The 23,143-nt window shown below is 34.8% G+C and overlaps 2 protein-coding genes across 2 annotated transcripts; both read left to right on the plus strand.

Moving 5' to 3' along the window:
* Positions 1 to 709: 709 nt before the first annotated feature.
* Positions 710 to 13,881, plus strand: LOC110703381 (golgin candidate 5-like). The gene is made up of 20 exons (XM_021881181.1): positions 710 to 1,007; positions 1,129 to 1,334; positions 3,055 to 4,022; positions 4,130 to 4,201; positions 6,178 to 6,252; positions 6,608 to 6,722; positions 7,503 to 7,564; positions 7,659 to 7,706; positions 8,699 to 8,983; positions 9,102 to 9,161; positions 9,271 to 9,354; positions 9,451 to 9,516; positions 9,587 to 9,685; positions 9,784 to 10,002; positions 10,107 to 10,221; positions 10,290 to 10,510; positions 11,091 to 11,150; positions 11,229 to 11,342; positions 13,288 to 13,362; positions 13,454 to 13,881. Exons 2-20 carry the CDS (start codon positions 1,190 to 1,192, stop codon positions 13,487 to 13,489), a joined length of 2,919 nt encoding a protein of 972 aa, XP_021736873.1. The 5' UTR covers positions 710 to 1,007; positions 1,129 to 1,189; the 3' UTR covers positions 13,490 to 13,881.
* A 2,927-nt stretch (positions 13,882 to 16,808) lies between these two features.
* Positions 16,809 to 22,975, plus strand: LOC110703382 (uncharacterized protein At4g06598-like). The gene is made up of 5 exons (XM_021881183.1): positions 16,809 to 17,220; positions 19,192 to 19,927; positions 20,976 to 21,051; positions 21,171 to 21,297; positions 22,218 to 22,975. Exons 2-5 carry the CDS (start codon positions 19,212 to 19,214, stop codon positions 22,427 to 22,429), a joined length of 1,131 nt encoding a protein of 376 aa, XP_021736875.1. The 5' UTR covers positions 16,809 to 17,220; positions 19,192 to 19,211; the 3' UTR covers positions 22,430 to 22,975.
* The last annotated feature ends 168 nt before the right edge of the window (positions 22,976 to 23,143 follow it).

The following is a 23,143-nucleotide window of genomic DNA, read 5'->3' on the forward strand; positions in this document are numbered from 1 at the left end:
CATAACATCATTTTTGCTATAGCTATTATTCTATTTTTTTTTTTTTTGAGGACAACTATTATTCTATTATGTATGTTCATTGTAGTTAGTTTTCATGTTATTTGGTTTTAGATTCAGTGTTCAACGGATTCACAACGAACACTGTGCATACACTTTCACCATCATAATTGCAAGTAAAATCCACATTATAAAAGCAAAAAAGATTAGTGAGAGTTTTCCAAAACCATATCCCTCAACCTAAATCAAAACTTACTAAGCACAATCGAAATACTAATGGATATCCACTTAAATCCCCCCACCTAATCTAATAAAATGTATACTAATCCGTATGCTCAATCATATATTCATATTCCATCAACAATATCAATAAACAAAATAGAACGTGAGTTATCTAAAATAGAGAATTTAGATAACTTGTGTATAACATGAGCACAAACTAGTTTCACAAATTCTTATGGTTGCTCATACCGTGTGGCCGGCTACCTTGTAGGTTACTTTGTTAGTGTTATAGGGGTTACTCGATTTGTGTTACAAGGGGTTACTTCGTCAGTGTTATAGAGGTTAATCGATCCGTGTTTTAGGGGTAACTCGATCCGTATTATAGGGTCGGAGTTTCTCGATCAATGTTATAGATTTTTATAGTCTTTTATAAGAGGTCACATGGTGACCCGCCGCACAAAAAACCGCTAAACAAGTTTTTAGTTTTTAATGGGTATAATTTTTAAAAAAAAAATTAAAAAGAAAAAAAAAAAATCAATTACTGTATTTTGATTTAACAAAATTTCGAACAAATTTTGCTGCGTAAAGTACGAGTGTCAAAAATTGGGTTGGATCCACCAAAATCAAAAGTATTTCCAGAGTGTTAATTATAGTATCATCTTCCTTCTCAATCTGATCATGGTTGTATATTCCAGACTTCACACCTGAGCTCTCACCTTTCTTCTTTCTCTCTCCTCCCGATCTTCCGCAACATTATTGCCGATTTCCTAGATCTCAATTATTTCCAGGTTCTCAATCACACTCTTAATTTATTCATTTTTGTTTCTGTATTTTATTAATTAATTTGCACATTTGCATAATTTAATTGTTAAATAATGTTTGATTGTTGGGATTTTGCTGTGATTTTAGGGTTTTGTGATGAATTTGATGTTAAATTGTCGAATTTTGTGATCGAATCGAAGTTAGGAAGATGGATTGGTGGGGGAAAAGTGTGTCGTTGGGAAACTTGGATTTTTCTGGAGCTGTGAATAAGCTTCAAGAGAGTGTCAAGAATATTGAGAAGAATTTTGATAGTGCTCTTGGTTTGGAAGATAAGCCTCAGTCTGGCGATGAAGGTATTTCACTTTTATTATAATTTCGAATTTTGTATTTTGAATTTGAATTTGATTTGGATGTAGTAATGTAGTATTATTGTTTCTTGTTGAATACTTGAATTCTAGTGGGAATTGTGTGGTAATTAGATGCTTTGTTATGGAATTGATAATTGGTAGAATGTGGAGTAGATCAGAAAAGGTATGTGAATCCTGGGAATAGTGGGATCAGACCGATTAAGCTGTTGAACACGGTTTGTCTTCAGCTCGTTGTTCGATTGGTTTAGTGAGAAACTATTATTGCTGCTTTATGAAGGGAGATTTTGAGTTAGGGAGTGTGTTTGGAACAGAAGAATTGTTGACATTATACATGGGATTTGTCTGAGCCAGATGGAAGGGGCATTATGTAGGCGGCACTTGTACAATGTGTTATAATTTATTAGATGCTATGATTATATGAAAGCATGAACTACGACTCAAAACCTATAGTCAATTTGATTTCTGATACTGTAGTAGTTTTAGACAGTGATGAAAGCATCTGCTATGTCTCTAATTCATTTTCATTCTGTTTTTCAATAGGAGCACTTGACAATTGATTTTAATTTTACTCATTTCTTTTGTATCTATAAAGTGTAAAGAGAAGGCTTGATCTCTAAGTCGTTCGATTTAATAATTGTAGAATAGTGGTTTTCAGTTTCTTGATCCTTGCCCTTAGGATTTTTTTAGATCTATATCTTGATGTGGGTAAAGTACATGGAAGTAGTGGAGGTGGTGGTTGTTTGAGCCATCATCCCTAAATCCAATGTAATCCCGCCTCCGACCAGTAAAAAAAAAGAACAGAATTTCCTATATTTTAACAATACAATATGTAACATGTTGGTGGCTATGGAAGTGGAGAAATGAAAGATGTATTGAGAGAGGGGTAAGTCTACCCTATATCAGGCGGCTTTATTATGACTAGAATTGGAGACATTTGAAAAGCATTAGAAAGAGGCAATATGATAAGTGGATATATACATCCACGAAAGGACAGGTATGGTTGAATACCAATGGGGCTACAAAGGGAAACCCAGGTTCTGCAGGGGCAAGGTGTGTTATTGGAAATATAGAAGAGCTATTCGAAATGTTTGCTATAAAGTGTGGGATATGTTCATGTACGAAAGTTGAACTGCTTGGAATGCTTCGAGGTCTTATTATGGCTTGGAATGGAGGTCACCATAACACATAGAGTCTAACTCACGGTTGACTCGGAGATAGTTGCCCCCTTGTTAGTGGAGCCTATTCCTCTCAACTCTCCTTATACTGATATCATTTGCCAGTGCAAAGCTCTCCATGATCTACGTTAATATCCCACCTGTTTTTGGAGCAGTCCTGGAGGACCTTCGAGCTGTTTTATTGGAGGACTTGGGGGAAGTACTAGATCACGTATGGGGCCTGAAAACTCTTTCTAGCCATGAAGGCGGAACAGCTGGATGTGTGATTTAGTAATCTGCTAGTTTTCTGTCTTTGCTGTTCTGTTTTGTTTTGGTTCGCTTTTTGTCTGCGTCTTTTCTTTTACAGTTTGTTTTAGTTTTCTTTTTCACTAAAAAAAAAAAAAACAAAAAACGATATGTACGTGTTAAAATTTAAAACTTGTCTTTCAGCCTGCACATTGAGTCATTGATTATCAGTGCATAAATGATTGTGTTATAGCAAGAGTGGGATGTTCTCAGCTGATGCTTCTTTTGCTAACTATTTGTATTAGTTTCTGGAGAACAATCTTCTTCTAGCAATAGAACTGCATTATTCAATCCTGTTATGGCATTTATGGGTCATAGAGGAGAGGAAAATGCAGATGAGGCTGATGACAGTGAAGTTTCGCATGACGAGGCAAGTGGAGAGAGTAAAGATGGTTTTCCAGAGATTTCAGAAAGCACTCAGGATCCCTCTATAGTTGAGGAGAAGAAAGATGATGTACCTGATACAGATGTTAAGCCTGCTGCAGAGTCAGTGCTTCCTGCTGATGAAGAGGGGGAAGTGAAAGAGCAAAGAGATAATGTAGCATCTGAAGCTGTAGATGAGGTGGTCACTTTGGCAAAGGATTCTGATGAAGTCAAAGCTGATGCACAGGAGCCTGCTACCTCACCTAAACAAACAATCCAGGATGCTGGGATAACAAATTCTAATAAACAGCTTGATGAGGAAGGGGTAGCTGAGGGGGTATCCCCAGAACATTCAGAATTAGCAGAAAGTAATCTAGCTGATCAAGTGCAACAACTACCTATTGATAATGTAATTACTAGGGAAGCTAGTGATGGTGTAGAGACAAAAGAAAGCGGGCAAGAGCTCGCTGTGGACAGAGATATCCCTAAACAAGAGGAAGTGTCAATTGATACTGGAAATCTGATTGAGCACTTGCAAACTGATGATAGTATTGGCATTGCTGAATCTGAAAGTCCTACTGAATCAGTCAATGATAGCGCATCTGCTGAACTTCCAAGTAATGCAATCCAGGGAATTGTTTCTGGTCAAGCTACTGAGGAAAGTGATTCACATGATACAACTATTGAAGAGTCAAAGCAATTCAAAGAAGATGAAAATGCTAAGGTTGATAGACCTGTCTCAGTGGCCAATGTGTCTGACTCTGCTGATGCTGTCCTTGAGCTAGAAAAGGTGAAGAAGGACATGAAAATGATGGAAGCTGCATTGCAGGGAGCTGCTCGACAGGCTCAAGTATGTCTTATATCTGTCATCTTGTGAAGAGGGTTGGACACTATAATTGTTCATAGTCTTATAAACTGATTATAAACTAACCAGATTCTCATTTTACTGTTTTCCAGACTAAAGCCGATGAAATTGCGAGGTTAATGGGTGAAAATGAACAGTTAAAATCTGTCTTGGAAGATTTAAGGGTGAGCTTCTAACTATGTTACTGCTCCTTTTCGCTCATATATTCCTCTGTTTGCTGTACCCAAGAGCAGCTCTGGGATCTGAAAAAGAAAACTCTAAATTAAGTTTTGGGGTCTAGGAGAAGAAAACTGAAAATAAAGTTCTGAAATACGTTTCATTTATTTTGTCAGAGAGATGGAAAATGCTACTATTTTCATATTTTGTTTACTTAATTTTTGTTCCATTGACATTCCAAGGCTTCATTTTCATTTCTACCTTTATTACTCTCCCTCAGTTAAACAAACGCCAAGTAGCTCTCTTCTAGGTTTCTTCATTGGCTGGTTTTTTATTTTTTCTTCCTTATTGGGGATTCGTAGGGAAAGAACCTTCAATGCATCCTTCTAGGTTTTTGTTGCCTGGTGTATTTCAAAAAGACTAGTTACTTTAAGGAGAACTTACTCCCCATGATACATCCTAAATTGAAAAAGATATTCGAAAAGATAGACGAGGTTCCCCCTGGTCTATTTAGGCTTGCTCGGCCTTTGTCACTTGCTCGTGCTTTGGTTTGATGTGGTGTATATAGAGGCTTGAGAGGACTATCAGGGAACTTGATAACCTAGCATAGTGGAGAGATGAGATTTCATATATGTGTTGGTATTTGGAGATCGATACTTACAGTAATAGGAATTAACAGGATCTAACTGATGTGCTTTAGGAATTAACAGGATCGATATTGTCCTTTCCCACAGTTAGGTGCTCTTAGAAGTGAAATTAGTCTCCAAAGGAACATAAATGTGAATTTCATCTTTTGGTTTAGTAAGTGGCCGACTCTTGGCCTGCCTCGTTGGCTTTACTTGTTCTCTATCTGTAGCATATGTCACATAGCCACATTAATACCTTGCATCACTGCATCAGTAATCTGCATTTGGTGAATTGATTTTTTGTTTCTTTGGTTGTTCATTGGATGTCAAAGAAAAGAATCTAGGATTAACTCTTATCTGTTAGAATATATGAGCTGTCAAGTTTAAAATTATCTGACACAGAATTTGTGCTGAGATTCTTATGTTGAATCAGCTTGTTAGTATTCAGTTATCATTTTCTTATTTAACTTATAAGCTTTAGATGAATGCTTGTTTGTGGAATTTGATGGCCTATTAATCCATACTCCATAGACAGAGCTCTTTATCTTGACGTGTTAAATTTGTAAGGATAACTGTGAAACCGAGTATTCTTTGTTGTTGCATATGATCTGCTACATATATGAACTGGCTTACATGAAGTGGAGAATAGGGGGCTTTGGGCCGCCGACATTTGGAGTTTATTTTGTGAAAAGTAACTGAATTAAGAGGCTTGAGGAAAAGCAGATTCATAGAGAATAACCTTACTAGCTCTTCGTCCTGTAATTTACCATGTAGTAATTAATTGCTTAAAAAGATTTTCAGCACAACTCTGTTCATATCTCCTGGTCATCATTTTTTCTATATGAACAACGATCTATTTATTAAAATTTAACACGAAAAGTCTATTGATGAGAGTGGTAAAGAAATTTGGCTGTACCATGTTTTTTCATGACATAGTGACAAGTCGGTAAAATACGAGTATTAAGTGTGAACTTTGCCAAGAATCAGATATATTATATATTTTTGAATGGGCATGTCAGCAACCCTTGCTAAATTATTTCTGCTGTAGGAATTGTAGATCTATTGCTTATATATATATTTTGGAACTGTAGATCTATTGCTTATTCACCATGATTTGATTGAGTTTTGTAGGTCTTTCTAGGGTTGAAGTGTTTGTGTCAGCTATATTGATATTAGCATATAATGTAACTTTATCACACAAGTTGCAGTTATCTATTTTCTCTATTTGCTTGATCAAAGAGGCTTATTCCCTTGGGAGAATTTTTGTTTTTACTTCTAATTTCTGGCTCCTTTTAGTTGAAGATGTGTTACTGTTATATCTGCTAAGTTTATCTAAAAACAGTAAATATCTATGACAGCGGAAATCCAATGATGCAGAAGTTGAGTCTTTGCGTGAGGAATATCATCAAAGGGTTGCAACTCTTGAACGTAAGGTACGGTTATTCTATTATGCACTAAACTCCAGGGTTTGCTGTTTTAATTATTTATTTTATTTTATTTTGACCGCCCCTTGAGTTTATTGCTTCTGAACTTTTCTTTTGACATAGTTAGATATTGTAGCCGTGGTTAATAAATGTTTAGGTGTTTTTTGATTTGTCAGAGTTTATTATCTTATAACGGACTGGTACAGTGGTACCAGCCATTTGGTTGTATTACTATTGACTGAGGTTTCCTGACTTTAAGCTCTAAGTAGTCCTAATTACTTTAGCAAGAAGACAAATTTTTTATTGGGCTTCCACTTTTGTTAGTAATTTTTCTTATATCATTTCTTCATGTGCATGATTATAGGTTTATGCTCTAACCAAGGAAAGGGATACATTACGACGAGAGCAGAACAAGAGAAGTGATGCTGCTGCTCTTTTGAAGGAAAAAGATGAAATTATAACTCAAGTCATGGCTGAGGGTGAGAGCTGAACTATGAGAAACTCTTCTCTTTGGTTGTGTACTAATATGATATCATTGTGGTTTGTCTTATTGCTTTTGTCCAAATTTTTCAGCAAAATTTTTACCTTCTTTAAGAAATTTTGACGAGGGCTCTTGTATTGATTTCTTTGTTATGTTAACAAAGTCAGGAATTTCAAGTAGCCTTAACACTGGGATTTCTTGGCTCAAAATCTTGTTAATCATATTGATGTTTCCAAACTTAAGCTAGAAGCCTCAGATTAAAGCGGTGAAGAGAGTGAGTTAGTTAAACTGAGTTGCATATTGTAGAAAATCAAGCCTAATTCAGGTCACCAAAATTTCTAATCTCTGAGTATACCAAATGGTAAGATAAAAGTTTAAATGGAATTTTGACAATTGATTTAATGGCTGTTTGTCCACTAAGAGTCTTGAAAGGGCGTGATGCTAAAAAAAGCACAATGGGAAATTTTCTGTGTCTTCTTGTGTAGTAAGAGCCCATATTTTATTCTAGAATGCACTTTACAGAAACAATTTAATCATAAGTTCAGCTATTTAAAGGCTAACTATGATGGATCCCCAAAGAATGTACATGAGTTTTATATTTGAATATATCATTTGATCTTGATAAACAACTATATGTCAACTAAAGATGAACCTTTCAAGAGCTTCTCTTTGGAAAATTTTCCCTTGAATCTAATTTTCTCTCCATAATTGTATTAGCAGCTTTCTGATCATATTAAATTTACTGTATTTATCTGTATCTACCTGTATTCCATGATAGGGGAAGAGCTTTCAAAGAAGCAAGCCGCTCAAGAAGCTCAAATGAGAAAATTAAGGGCTCAGGTTGTTATTCTATTCTCCTTTATTTTTTCATGTAAGCCAACCAATTATTGAAGGGTACTAATTTGCTATTTTCCTGGTTTTTTGTGAAAGCTAGATTAGAGAATTGGATGAAGAGAAGAAGGCATTGGTTACGAAGTTACAGGTAATTGATTCGTGGGTTACAATTCAAATGAGTTTAGAGTTTAATAAATTTCTTTTCTTAATCACCGATAAATCAGATGTAGTACTTTAACATTGTTATTGTATGATGAAGCGATGATATGTGCAACAGTGCAAGCCTATTACTTCAGGATTTTAGGTATAGAGAACAGATGCTTTTTTGGTCTCTGACCCGACCACCCATGAATTGCATCACATTTTCTAAAACAGAACCAGCTTTTTAAATGCTTCAAATTTATTTCATAACTCTTATTTCTGTATCTCCAATCAATTTTATTATGTAAAATTGTGTTTCAGCACTTTTATTTTTGTTTTTAAGACAAAGTTTGTCAGTTGTGAGTCTATTTCTCTTTTACATATTATAATTTTTGTTGCTTTGACATTCAAATGTTTGCTTGCCCATTTGCCTCACCATGTTATGCTGTTAGCCTTACTCTTTCCAACTTATATGCTTGATCAACTTAAAATTTCCAAGAAAACTTGCAGTGTTCTTGTCATGATATACTTTTGCATGGCAATTGAAAAGTGCTTTATTTACACTGAACTCTAGCAGGGAAAAATTCTTTGCAACATTTTCATGTGTAGTGAAACATTAGATGAATCTGATATAAAGAAAAGCAAGAGTGTTCCCCCCCCCCCTCAACTTACATTGGGCCTCTATGGAGAACATGCAACTTTTTTTTTATAAACTTTTTCTTCATCTATTTCTTTTGGGGTTTGGGGAGATATCTAGGACAATATTTTAGGTAAGGATGGTAAAAGCTTCATTATCTCCATATTTGGTTTGGTAATAATTTGATGATAATAAATTATAATTCATTAAACTGGGTACACTTATTTTAGTAACTGTAGTATATATATGCCATTTAACATCTCTGGTTATCTCCCTATATGATGTAAACTTTGGTTCTACAAGATGGTTCTGGTGTGATGTCCTGTTTATTCTTACTGAGCGTTTCTATTTGATTTGTGCAGCTTGAAGAAAATAAAGTGGAGAGTATAAAGAAAGACAAGGCTGCAACTGAGAAGTTGCTCCAAGAAACGATTGAAAAGCACCAAGCAGAGCTTGCAGGTCAAAAGGAATATTATACAAATGCTTTGAATGCAGCAAAAGAGGCTGAATCGTTGGCAGAGTCACGGGCCAATAATGAAGCCCGGACTGAGTTGGAGGGACGTCTAAGGGAAGCCGAGGAACGAGAAACAATGCTTGTCCAAGCGCTCGAGGAATTAAGACAGACATTAAGCAATCAGGAGCAGCAGGTTCTTTTCTAAACACCAGTGTGTATTTAATTTATCTGCAAGCTGATATTATTTTGCTTTTCCTATGAGGTACTGTTTGAAGATGATATGTTTGGTTTTTTCTTATTGTATTATATAGGCAATTGCGAAGGAAGACATGTTACGCAGAGATATTGAGGACCTTCAGAAACGATACCAAGTCTGTTATAGTCTTGTTTTTTAAAACTTACCTTACTTGTGCTAGTTCATTCTGGTGACTGCCTATTTGAGTTTCTAACAATATTACTTATTTTCTTGATGCTTCTTAGGAAAGTGAGCGCCGGTGTGAGGAGCTTGTTTCACAACTACCTGAGTCCACTAGGCCTCTCCTGCGACAAATTGAAGCTATGCAGGTTTTTCCCCTTAATTAGAAATTCTTTTTGGAAAATGAAGGATGCAAATATGCTTACAAGATTTCCGATATTATGTTTATTCTTCTTTGCTTGCAGGAGACGTCTGCTCGCAAGGCTGAAGCTTGGGCAGCTGTAGAGAGAACTCTTCAATCTCGGCTTCAGGTTTCTATTCATCTTCTAAACACCTCTACACAACTGTTATTAAGCATTTCTTACAAGCCTTCTTTTACAGGAAGCAGAAGCTAAAGCTGCTTCTGCGGAGGAAAGAGAGCGATCAATAAATGAGCGTTTATCACAAACTCTTTCCCGGATCAATGTTCTTGAAGCTCAGGTAAAGTTCCTATATCTTAGTATAGACAATAAATGGAATGCATAGCCTTTTGTTTATTTTGAAAAGAAGATGGTAGCTTATACTGTTACATTTTGTAGATTTCATGCCTCAGAGCAGAGCAGACACAGCTTAATAAGTCTCTTGAAAAAGAAAGACAAAGAGCAGCTGAAAATCGGCAAGAATACCTTGCTGCAAAGGAAATAGCAGATACTCATGAAGGTCGTGCAAAACAGCTTGAAGAAGAGATCAAGGAACTTAAGAGAAAATACAAAAATGAGTTGCAAGAAGCCCTTACCCACAGGGAACTTCTACAGCAGGTTAGCATTTGGTTATGATTATCATCTATCATGTATTCTCACTGCATCTTCAGTGTTGCTGTTCACACATTCAATTGTATTTATTTGTTTTTGGATTATAATAGGAGTTAGATCGGGAAAAGGCAGCTAGATTAGATTTGGAAAAGGCTGCTCATGTACAGTCTTCTTCTGCGTCAGATCAAAGTCCAACAATGAAGAACAAATCGACACTTGAAAATGGTATCAATTTGTTATTTACCCGTAAAATAGTGACCATTTTTTTTTCCTAATATAATTTGCGTCTACAGGGAACTTAACACGTAAACTTTCAAGCGCCAGCAGTGTGGGTAATATGGAAGAAAGCTTCTTCTTGCAAGCTTCTCTAGACTCTTCCTCCTCTTTCCTAGACCGGAGAAATTCTGGAGAGGCTATCATGAGTCCTTATTACTTGAAGAGCATGACACCTAGTGCCTTTGAAGCCGCCCTTCGACAAAAGGAGGGAGAACTTGCATCATATATGTCTCGCCTGGTATGTTTTAATGCTGTTTTGACTTCAAGAGCCAACCTTTTTTAGTTCGTACTATTGTCTTTTTTTTTTTTTTTTTTTTTTTAAAGTTCTACTATTGTCTTGGGTACTTGAGTATGTATTTGAATGTACGAAAAGTCTCAACTAAAGAAATATCTTCTGTTCTCATGGTCAGGATCCCATTGACGTTATCAACACAAGAATATTAAATGGTAGAATTTGGTCACTTCATAGCATGTTGAGTTCTACTTATAGTTGTGTTCCTAACAGCTTCATGATTTGAAGCTGGAATCCCTAAAGAGTTAAAAATTATGATGAACTGTTTCTCATGCATCACTTTTAACCTATCCATCTAGAAATTTTAAGAGAAATTCCCTCTTCATTATGGTGGCATGTTTGATCTTCTTACTTTTTAATGATTATATTATTGGAGAAGAATTCTCAATTTGCCAATTTATGGATCAAATGATGGTAATTAACATTGGTAGGTAGAAACCACTAGAGTAAAACAACTTAATGGCTGCACCAGTCCTTGTGTATTGTTTTCCGTGATTTCTAAATTCTAAGTTTTGTGTACTTATAGGCTTCATTGGAATCTATACGGGACTCACTTGCTGAAGAACTAGTTAAAATGACTGAGCAGGTTTGTTCAACTGTTCTTCCACAAACATATTATGGGTTCATGTGTTGTTGTCTTGCTTACTTTTTATCTGCTTTGCAGTGTGAGAAATTGCGGAGTGAAGCTTCTATGTTGCCCAGCATACGGGCAGAGCTAGAGTCTCTGAGAAGGAGACATACTGCCGCTCTAGAGCTGATGGGTGAACGTGATGAGGAGGTATGTTAATTATGCTACTTTAGTGCAGTAAGGAGATATGTGCTGTAGTGATTGTTATTTAGTTTTATCCTTTACTAGTTAAATGACACAATCATTATCAAAATGATTCTTTTTTCATTGACGTGACGTCCTTAATGTAATTGTATATGGTGTGATGAACTGTTTGGAAAAGGTCTTAGTGAGTCAGTTTACCAGGCTGCTCATTCCATGACATTAAGTCTGAATTTTGCAAACTTAGGTATGCTATAGCTTAAATTTTTGACCTTTTGAATTATCTCCCCACATGTGTTGGCGAGAGAATTGATTCAAGAATATTTTAGCAAAAATATATAGTATGATTCTGAACACTTGCTCCCTGCCAAAGAATGTATCCATCTTTTAGATTGATCTAGTGGATTTTGGTTAGTGACTCTGGTTTCAGTTGAGCAATTACATTTTGTTTCCACTGAGTTAATTTTAGTAATTAGAACTACGCTTCTTAAAGGTGTAATACTTTTTTCTCCTCCACTCAAAAAACTACAATCCTCAGTTTATGTGAAATTTTTATGTCTCAAAGGGGACAGTTTTTCTGGATACTAATCTCAGGGAATAAGGGTTTTATTTATTTGTTTATGTTTCAAGATCTAAATTGTTCTCGGGCAGTTCCTCCCCGTACATCTTATTGTTGCTTATATGAAGTGTGTGGAAACTAGAAAGGTATAATTATTATGGGATAAAAAGAAGAGAGGGAGGGGAGGGGGGGGGGAAGATGGTATTATGAGGTATGCCTAAAATATTATAAAACAAAAAAGAATGGGAAAAAGTTGAAAATGAGTAGAACAAAAAAAGAAAAGAGGGAGTACAAACAAAAGTGTCCAGCTAATTGCCAACTTCTAATTCAACCAAACATGTTATACATTCACTTGTCAAATAAGCCCTCAATTATCGATTAATAGTGTTACCAAACAAGCTTATTAGTTTGCTACAAATATGCTATTTGTTGACAGTGTTAAATTTTAGTTTTTAGTAAAAGTTTCAAAATACAATTTATATGTTATAATTATTAATTTTGTTTATGAATATAGTTCAAGAATAAATTTAATTCTTATTCAAAAGCTTTGAATCAAACGATATGAGAGAGTTTTAGCAATTTGAGTTGAAAATACTACTATTTGAAAATTTTCACAGAAGTCTTATTCAAAAGCTTTGAAAGTTAAACAATGTGAAGTAGACAGTAACATTTCTTCTTTATTCACACTCTCTGGACTGGCTAAGATTTTGCTGAAAAGAACTGCAAAACCAGTTTGATGCTATGAGTAAATTTTTTGTCCTTGGTTGATCAAAACTTAAAGGTCTGTCAATTTTTGTTTTATTTTATTGCTGCATCAAAATTGGCCTTCTATAGTCCATTGCCTGTTATACAGTTTAAACTTTGAAGGTTATTTATTTATTATTTTTCTAACAGATTTCTACTTATGCTAGATTACCTTCTAGCTATCTATCAGAATTAACCTTACTAATTGTTGTTGACGAGTAGTAAAGTTTTACTTCGTATATAGCATTGTGGTATTGTCATAGAGTGCTAAATTACTATCCCTAGAGATCTACTTGACAATCTTGCTGAAGCTACCATCAAATGGTCAGTCCAGTGTTCTGGGCCTATTGTAATGAAAGATAATGCTAGAAACAGCATGATTTATGTTGGCCTGAGTTTGAGCAGCCTACTACAGTCTCAAGTAGGAAATGAGCTTTTGGCTTGATTTCTGCCCATCCTCTCTATCTGCATATTTTGGATAGATACCACTCTGCCTCCTCCCCCCCAAAGTCATTTTTCTTCGTCCCATTTTTTTGCAACTTTGAGGTATTATTTGTGAGGCATAAAATATTCAAAAATTGCAAAAAATATGAAACGGAGGTAGTAATACATTTAGGAAAGTGCTTATTATAACTATTTTTTGCTGTTTAGCTGGAAGAACTTCGTGCTGATATCGTGGACTTGAAAGAAATGTACAGAGAACAAGTCAACTTACTTGTCAACAAGGTACTCTCAGCCTTGTTTGTGTGGATCATTTTATCTTCCTTCACAATTCTTGCAAATTCATGCTCTATTTATACTTGTATATGTAACACAGATTCAGATGTTAAGTCCACAAATGGGTGTTGCATGATCATTTCAACCAGTGTCTGTATCAAGCTTTTCATCCATGGGAATTTAGTATCAATCTCACAACTCGCCAAATTACTGCAAGTCCAAGCATTTCAATTTATCTGAGTGTTTCAGGAAGAATCTACGTCCTCGCTTGATTAGAAACTGTATTGATGTATACTAACTGTTACCCTTAGGAATTCAATACTAGTCACTTGTAGCATAATTCCAACTAATTTGGAAGAGATTTTGTGAGAATTGGGGTGTTGTATTGTATAGCATGAATACCATAAGGATTGGACTTTATATTTTTTGGGGGGTATTACTCAATTGTATCTAATTATGCAAAACTGTTACATCTTCATTATTTTCATTACTCATAAAGTGAAAGGTTAACTTCATTCTTTCAGTAAAGCATGTAAGATATGGCATCGGTTGTTTTGCTTCGTTCTTGCATGAACATCAACTTAATCTGCGTTTGATTTAGCTTAGGAAGATATGTATTGCCTTGGTTATAAACTTATAACGGTGTCGTTACCGAACTAACAAGTGCCGTGATAAAACTGATATGAAATGCAGAAACAACTATTCTGCATATCTGCCAGTCTTCAGCAGTCAAGTAAAAGGGTATAACCTCCTCCCTCGTCTCTCTCGAACACCGCCTGCCACTCCAGCAGCCTCGAAGACTTTTAGATTGGGTTGGTTGGGTGTTGATCCATTAAAACAGGGGTTAGTTTGGTCTCATTAAAAAGAGGAATTGGTTGTGCTCATTTCTACCTTTATTCGGACACTTTTGCTATAAAGGTTGCGTTTCTCCGTCTTTTTCAATTTTGGCTAGTCTACCAATACCACCACTAATCCACCACCCTATATTTTTTTTATCTATTCTTTTGGCAGTTTCCCTCATTAATTTATTCCCTAAATCTTTGATGCTTTTTGGTTCCAAAGACAGTGTGGATCTTTAGAATCAATATACAAAGAAAACTGTGAAAGTCAACGTCTAAAAAGTCAATGCCTCAGTAATAGGTACTTGTAGTAATATAAAAACTTAAAGTGAGATAATTATTTTAGCTTGTATAAATGTAAATGTCACATGAACTAACAGCTAATTGCCAACATATACTTTAACTAAAAATGTTTCATAAATCATAGTAATGGGTTTAATTACTCAGTTATCGACAAATTATTTTCCTAACAAGACCTTAAAAAAAGTGTTTAAGCGATGTATAACTCTACCACTAGATACGATATTTGCCAATCTACTTTTTTTTTTTTTTTTTTTTTTTGAAAATTTGCAAGTGTTAAGTCAGAAATATAACTATAATGTGAGCTTATTATTTGTATCATTGAAAGAATTATTATACCACCTTGCTATAAGTGCTAATAACATCATACACTCCAGGCTTACAAAAAAAAAAAAATACTACGTATAACCATAATGTGAGCTTATTATTTAGTAACTTCATGTTCCGAAAAGTACACTTAAAATAATTAAAACTTGTGGTTAAATGTACTTTAAATTAGGTATTCTCGAATGAACAAGTACGTGTTTAAATTCACAAATAAAAAACGTCTTTGCACTATAAAAAGGTTAAAGGGGTTGGTGTTATTGTGGAGATCTAAAGCAACAGTAAATCAACACAAGTGGGAAGTGCAACTGGCAATGACCAAATAATTGTTGAGTTTCTAAGGAAGTTGGAAAACCAAACCAAATTATTAGCAGGAATTGACAGAAGATAGTGACAGAGTCATGCTAGTATTAAACCCTTTATTATTTTATTATTAATCCTTTATTATTTTATTATTAATTATTAATACTCCTACTATTAGTTGTAAATTAAATACTACTCCATTTTTTAAAAGATTTTTATAGGAATTTTTATTTGCAAAACATTCTGACAGCTTGCAATTGTTGCAAATGACCAATCTTATCGAGTTTTTACTATTTTTAATGGCGCCTGTTTTTTTAAAAAAATAATTAATTCAATTCCAGCCGTTAGATAACTATATGTACAGCCTAGATTGACTCACACTACTTACTATGGTCCCCACATTAATTAAAAACATACTCCCTTGATTGATTTAATAAGTGTTATAGTTTGACGAAACACGTATGTCGAGACACGAATTTAACCCTTAATTTATCTAATTATACTCCGTATGTTAATAAAATCATAGGAAATTTTATGATATGAAAGTATACATTATAACGATTCCAACAATGTATTATATAATAAAATTTGTATTTTATATATTAGTAAATTAATCAGGTCAAAACTATTATGTGAATAGTGAAAAAGGTCAAACTGTAACACTTATTAAATCACGAAGGGAGTAATAATATTCATTGTTACTTGAGCTATGTATAATAATAAGAAGCTTAAAAATAGAAATATATATCGTAGTTTGAACACTGTTATGGACACATAAAGTAGCATTTACAAGTAAGGTTTATGCATTATGCATCGATTCGCTTTGTTTCTGATTAATTACAAGACTTCTCCTTTTCACTTTTTTTCTCTCACTTGCATCACTTTTAAAGTCGAGAAGAATCCATCATTCTTGAATTTTTTTTTTTGTATACAAACATTATTTATTAATTAACTCTTCCATAACATCTCTTTAAATCATTTTTATTAATCTTATTTCCACTAACAATCCTCTCTGATCGATGATTATCATCTCACTAGTCTAAACTTTACAATTTCTTCAATGTACTCCCTTCGTTTTTAAATTCTTACACCATTTCTCTATGCGTTAGGTTTTAGTATAAGCTTTTTAAATAAGAAAATAGAGTAAGTATTTAAAAATGGCTGCAAAGGAAAAGTAGAGCAAGCATTTAAAAACGAAGAGAGTATAAACTAAGGGCCTATTCATATTTACTTATTTTCAGTTCAGTTCAATTCAATTCAGTTCAGCTCCAATCAGTTCAGTTCAGTTCAATTCAGTTCAGCTCCAATCAGTTCAGTTCAGTTCAATTCAGTTCATCTCCAATCAGTTCAGTTCAGCTTAGTTCAGTTCATTTCAGTTCAGCTCTAACAGTTCAGTTCAGTTCAGTTTTATGCATTTTAATTTTTCAGTTCAGTTCAGTTCAATTTTATGCATTTTAATTTTTCAGTTCAGTTCAGCTCCAATCAGTTCAGTTCAGTTCAGCTCCAATCAGTTTAGTTCAGTTCAGTAAATATAAACAGACCCTAATTCACTAAGCAAAGTGTTGCAATTAATATAAAACGGGCAAAAAATATCATAATCTAATCAAAATATCACGTGCTAAACCCCATACGGCCATACCCAAAAAAAAAAAAAAAAAAAAAGTTCACCCTCTCCAAAAACACCAAGAACCTCTTTCTCTCTCCTCCCAAACACACACACTCTCTCTATTCCACTTTCTCTCTATATCTCTACTTTTCCGGCGCTTAACTTTCGACGCTTAATCTTCTGGGTAAACTTCTTTCTCAGCTAAAATCTTCATTTTCTCTCTCTTTCTTCTTCGTCTTCTTCAATTCAACTTCTCTGTAAATTTGCTCAGATCTGCAACTCTCAATTTTTCCGGCTATTTTCTCACTCTTCTTTCATTACTCTTAACCTCCGACGGAATCTCCGGCGAGCTCAATCTTAGTTCCGTTGGAATATTCGTGGAATCTTCTGAAATTCGTGTTTTTCGGCGTTTTCCGATAATCTTTCATCATCGACCTAACCCTAGCTCCTTGCTAACAATTTATTGATTTGTTTAATCGGAATCTTTTCTTCCAGGTATTTAGCGTTTTTTTGTAGTTTTATATTTTTTGAAATTCGGTTTTTTTTTAACTGTTTTATTGATAATGTAGGCTATATTATCGGCTTATCTTAAGAAATTAGTTGTGTTTTGCAAATTTAGAAACTTAAGCACTTGGAAATGGAAATTTGTGCTGTTGAATTTGAATTTAGGTCAAATTTTTGGCTTAATTTAGGGATAATGTAGGATTTATAGTGCCAAGAACCCTAAAATGATGAATTGTGGTGGTGGAATTGATTTTCAATTGTTCAATTGAGCTTGTTTCGAGGAGAAAGATTTTTATGGGTCAATTATGGGTTTACCAGAAGTTACAGGAGTGAATTAAAGGCGTTTCGTGTCATTAAGCTGCGAAATTCAGCCTTTTAGTTGATTGTTAGTAATAGTTGTTACTCTAGCATTTGTTTGATGTTGATCATTGATTGTCTCATGGATTTGAATGCCTACCAGCTTTGGAAAACCATGTCCAAGACTCTCTTTCGGATATAAAAACGAAGAGTTTATGTTAAAATTCTGACAATCTAGTGCGAGTACACTTTCAGATAAGTGTGGTGGGCTGGTGGGATTATGTTGGTGTTTCAGTAATGGAAGAATTGTTCTATTCTGGGGTCTTCGATTTTCTTTAAACATGCCTTGACTTGACTTATTACTATAAAAAGAACTCGCTATCCAAATGAAACACTCTATGTGCGGTTCCTTTCAATTGGAGCCTGCCACTCAAACAATGCTACTCCTATTAAGCCTAACATGTTCTTCAAAATGGTTACCCTGACATGCAATATTGAAAATTGATTGTGATTTTAGTATAGTGTACAGTGATTTGAGTATTAAGCTGAAGCTTGAAGTTGATTGGTGAGTGTTAGAAATATACCAATTGCATTTTCATTAACTAAATTTTTTTGTTGGCTGTTTGACAATCTTTGAACAGCAAACAGTGGTGTCTCTGTATTAAGTTGCAGCTGTAGCTTCTAGGCTTGACAAATATGAGAAATTATACTTCAACTATAAGCCATGTGAATTTTGTATTAGACTTCTTCCATCCCTAATGAATAGACCACATCCTACTCTTGGATTGTAATAAACTATATAGGTTTAGTTTAAAAACTTATAAATCATCCATACCACCCTTAATGATAAAACTAAGTATGTGGCATGGTAATGATTTAAAAAGTTACAAAAAGAAGGACCGCCATGGTAATAAAACCCAATTCCTTATCTAATATGGCCTATTATTTAGGGACGTATAAGGAATACCGGTTAATATACCTTTTAAGCCTGCAAGGTTTATCTTGTTGATTTTGAAAGATAGGAGGATTCTAGTGGTAGAGATGAAATTTGAGTGTAGTGTTTCCTACTTCCCTTAATGATAAAACTAAGTATGTGGCATGGTAATGATTTAAAAAGTTACAAAAAGAAGGACCGCCTTGGTAATAAAACCCAATTCCTTAAAATTGACCTTCAATCTAATATGGCCTATTATTTAGGGACGTATAAGGAATACCGGTTAATATACCTTTTAAGCCTGCAAGGTTTATCTTGTTGATTTTGAAAGATAGGAGGATTCTAGTGGTAGAGATGAAATTTGAGTGGAGTGTTTCCTACTTCTGTGATGCAAAAGGAGTGATGCTGTAATGAGTAATGACAAAGTTGTTGACAGCATGATTTAAATTAGTGATGCTCATTGGTGCAGTGGCTATTATGCAAATAATGGTCTATTTTGTATCAGCTACCTTAAATTCATTTATGGATATTACTTGATTCTATACTTGTGAAATTATGTGGAATATGCAGAATTTAAGAGACACCTGCTGTAGTTGTTGAATGCTAAACTCTGTAGAATGATTTTTTAATTCATTTGGCATTCTCAACTTTTATGAGCTAGATCCAAATATTCTTTCTTCTCCCAAAGAAATTTCATATATTGATCATCTAACAAAACTATTACTTTGTAGGTAATTGTTGCACCTAGGATATGTCAAATCCCAAAGGGCCTGCAAATTTCAGAAATCTGATGCAGAATGGGAAGAACTCTCTACTTCCCCCTAAATGTCCATTTCCCAGCATAACCTCATCTTACTCTGATTATGGACCCAATACCAGTTTGGGTTCAAAACCTACCTCAAAGTGCAGAGATGGAAATGCTTATCATCAAAGAACTTCATCAGAGAGCCTTTTAGATGAGCAGCCTTCTTGGTTGGATGATCTTTTGAATGAGCCAGATACTCCTGTTCGCAAAGGTCATCGTCGTTCATCAAGTGATTCTTTTGCTTATTGTGATGCTGGCAGTATGCCCAGCATGGATTATATGGCACCAATGACGGTGTCGCACGATGAAAACATTCAAAACAAGTTCAGACCTATGGTATCTGCTCCATTATGGGGATCACAAAACTTTGATCTTAGCAAAGAAACTCCTCAAGGGTCACTCTACCATGACCTTAACTTTTATGGGAAACGTAAGAACAAGGCATTGGAAATGAAATTGGCTCCTGCAAATCATACCAGTGGCTTGCGTTTATCAAGGGATAATGCCGTGACCCAAAGTGTAGGAGGGTCTGCAGCTCCACTTGAAGCATATCCAGTTCCAGCTGAGAAGCAATACCAAAGTGACTCTGGTATTGCTTCTGAAAAGAAAGATGGTTCCCATGCCAAAACTCCATCTGAAAATGATACTAAACGTGCTAAGCAGTAAGCCTCTATCTCATTAATAATTGTTACTGACTATAGTTAGCGGCTCTCACCTTTTGCTTTCTGTTTTTCTTTTTATTTATTTTTTATTTTTTTGAAGGAGGGGGGGGGGGGGTGTTTATAAACACCCTTATATGCCTCTTCTCAAGCCCCTGAGTTAAAAAGGAGAGAGAAGAAAGAAAGAATAAAAAAAACTCAAAAGTAATATTGTATTGTTCACCTTATCATTCTTAAATCTAGTTTTTTGTGCTTAGTTCCTTGTAGATTGATAACCATTTTTTTAAAAAAATTATCATCCCTGTCCCTTTTTAGATTCTTGTTTATAGTACCGCCTATTCTTATGCAACATGCTGAACCTCCTATTGCTTGAGTAATCACATAGCTGAAAATATATGAAGCTCTTCATTTATCATTTGGTGATCTATTGATCTGTGACCTCAAACAATTTTCCGTTGTTTTACATGACTGATAAAGTTTAATTTATTGTTTGGTATGTACTTTGTTGAAGGTTCTTTTGTACAAGATTATGTTATCATGCTATTCCCTATGCTAAAAAAGATAAGAACCATAGACAATGTTAGTTGCTAGGAACTATGTGTAGATCTTCGTTGATGAACCTTCTGCTTGCCCTCATGTAATTGACTGACCCTTACAGGGTGTTTCTTACTTTTATATTTAATTAATAATTAAATTAAGAGGACTATTCTAACGAAATATTTGAGTAGCAGTTCATAAAGAGAAATCTGTCTACTCCGTATTTCAGATGGTCAAAACTTGAGACTAGAGATAGTTGAGGCTATACAATATATATATATATATATATATATATATATATATATATATATATATATATATATATATATATATATATATATATGTGTGTGTGTGTGTGTGTGTGTGTGTGTGTGTGTTCTTTCCAATGTTAATAGCTTTGTAATTTTTTGAACATCTATTGTTTTAATGTTAAACAACCTGCTTAGGTCTGGTAGCTGCTAATTTGACTGCTATATTGAGAACAAAATTTTTCTCTGAACTTTTCTTAATGTAGGCAATTTGCTCAACGTTCGAGGGTTCGGAAGCTTCAGTACATAGCTGAGCTGGAAAATAATGTACAGGCATTACAGGCAAGTTTTTGTTTAGTAATTTACCAAATCGGTCCTTTTCTTCTCTCCTGTACAATTATGGGAAAGGAAAAGGTAGGTCAAAGGCCACTGGTTTTATACTTTCTTGTCTAATTTTACAGGCAGAGGGGTCTGAAGTTTCAGCAGAGCTTGAGTTTCTTAATCAACAGAATCTAATCCTAAGCATGGAGAATAAAGCTCTTAAGCAACGTTTGGAAAGCTTGTCCCAGGAGAAGCTCATCAAATACAGTAAGTGTTGTCAACTATTTTGAAGATAAATAAGCTCTCTTTTGTAATATGGTGATGTCAAAGATTGTGATTGTCAGACAAGCTGCTTAAGCTAGGTCATAATTTTGTTAATCCAGTCTTGTCTCTGTTTTCTGGTATGCTTGATTGTTTGGAAGCAGTCAGAAGCTTGATGCTTGTATACTAGAAAAATCCTCTTATAACTTTTTTTTATTATTATTTATAAATCACTCATTGGAGTGGGGGTGAGTTATTTTTTGAATTAGTGGATCCTAGGGGTCACAGTGCAAATGACATGCTGAATGATTTCATTGGACTTGTATCAGTTATGGGAGAGATTTTAGTTACCATGATAGTTGATAATCTAATGCATGATGTGTATTGTGTGCCAAATTGCCAACCCCTCTCGCATATTGTGGGTCTAACCGTCCAAGATGCTACCATTTGATGTCACATCATACATTTTTTTGAGGCTGGTCTGCTGGTATAGAGTACTCTGATAGATTCATGAATGTTGAATCTTGCTTTGATCTCTTCTGCTAAGATCTTTCATGCTGATACTGCTAAAATTTTGAAATCTCATTCTTCACTTTGGCTCTTCCTCTGGTGAATTTATAATAAAAATAGTACAGCCTTTACTTAAAAGTTTTGCCCTCATAATAAAGAAGCTTGCTGTTTTGAGATTACGTATCATTTCTTGCTAATTGCTACTTTGTGTCTTTGTATGACTTTGTAAAATTTGAAGTTTGTCTGGAGCTCCCTGTTATTCATAAGCAATTCTGATGAATGGTAAAAATATCAGTATATTATATTGTATTTATATTGATAACATAAAATGGCCATTTTCTGTGCTATGCCATGTAATTGCTGCAATCGATGAGAATTGAGTTAAATAGTGCTAAGAAAGCTCATGTTGGTTTCAGTGGAGCATAAAGTTTTGGAAAGAGAAATAGGCCGTCTTCGGACTTTGTACCAACAGCAGCAGCAGCAGCCACACCAGCCACTTCAGCGGCCGTCATCTAGCCACAGACGTACAAATAGCAGAGATCTTGATTCACAGTTTGCAAATCTCAATTTAAAGCATAAGGAGTCTAGTTCAGGCCCTGACTCCTTCAGTGGTCCAGTTGGTATTTGAACCTTGGGATTGTCAGAGGAATTTGTATGTGCTTTGTGTCCTTCAATCACTGATGCCACGCTTGTTTAGCTGTCATTTCTGCTGCAGGATTGGTCCCTTTTGACGTCAAGGTGTCCCCGTAGCTCGGATAACCTAATTTCTTCTTTCAGTTTTCATTTTCATTGAATTATTATTGTTTTGTGCACCTGGTGGCCGTCACTGGAATGGAAGGAAATTCTTTTTCCCAGGGATGTCTTGCCTGAGGTGGTTAAGGGGAGGGTATTTGTCTCGTGTGATGTAGCAATCACTAATTTAAGAATTTGTTTATCCCATTGTTTTTGCCTTTTGCGCATAGCAATTGTCAGATGTAGAACCTTGCAGAAAAGCAGGAGTGGATATGGGAAAGTTACCTGTAAGAGTATGTATTACAGGTTACTTGTAATGCATTATTGGTGAAACAGCTCTATAGACTATAATGAGCATTTTTACTGACAATTCATCCTTGTTATTTAGATGTAAATTGTTTAATGTGCAGTTAAAGTAGTTCTTGTTTGAGGCTTGGTCTGATTTGTCTTCCTTCTTCCCCCTCTTTTTTTAATTTAATTTTATTTTTATTAATATTATGATTATCATCATCTCGGGTTGGCTATGACAAATTTTTTGGCTCAATTGTTTGAAGCGTAATCTGTGTTTTCAAAAACATAACTCAGCTTTAAAAGAAACAACCTGTGCGGC

Source organism: Chenopodium quinoa, unplaced genomic scaffold (genome assembly GCF_001683475.1).
Source record: "Chenopodium quinoa cultivar QQ74 unplaced genomic scaffold, ASM168347v1, whole genome shotgun sequence".
NCBI classification, from domain to species: Eukaryota; Viridiplantae; Streptophyta; class Magnoliopsida; order Caryophyllales; family Amaranthaceae; genus Chenopodium; species Chenopodium quinoa.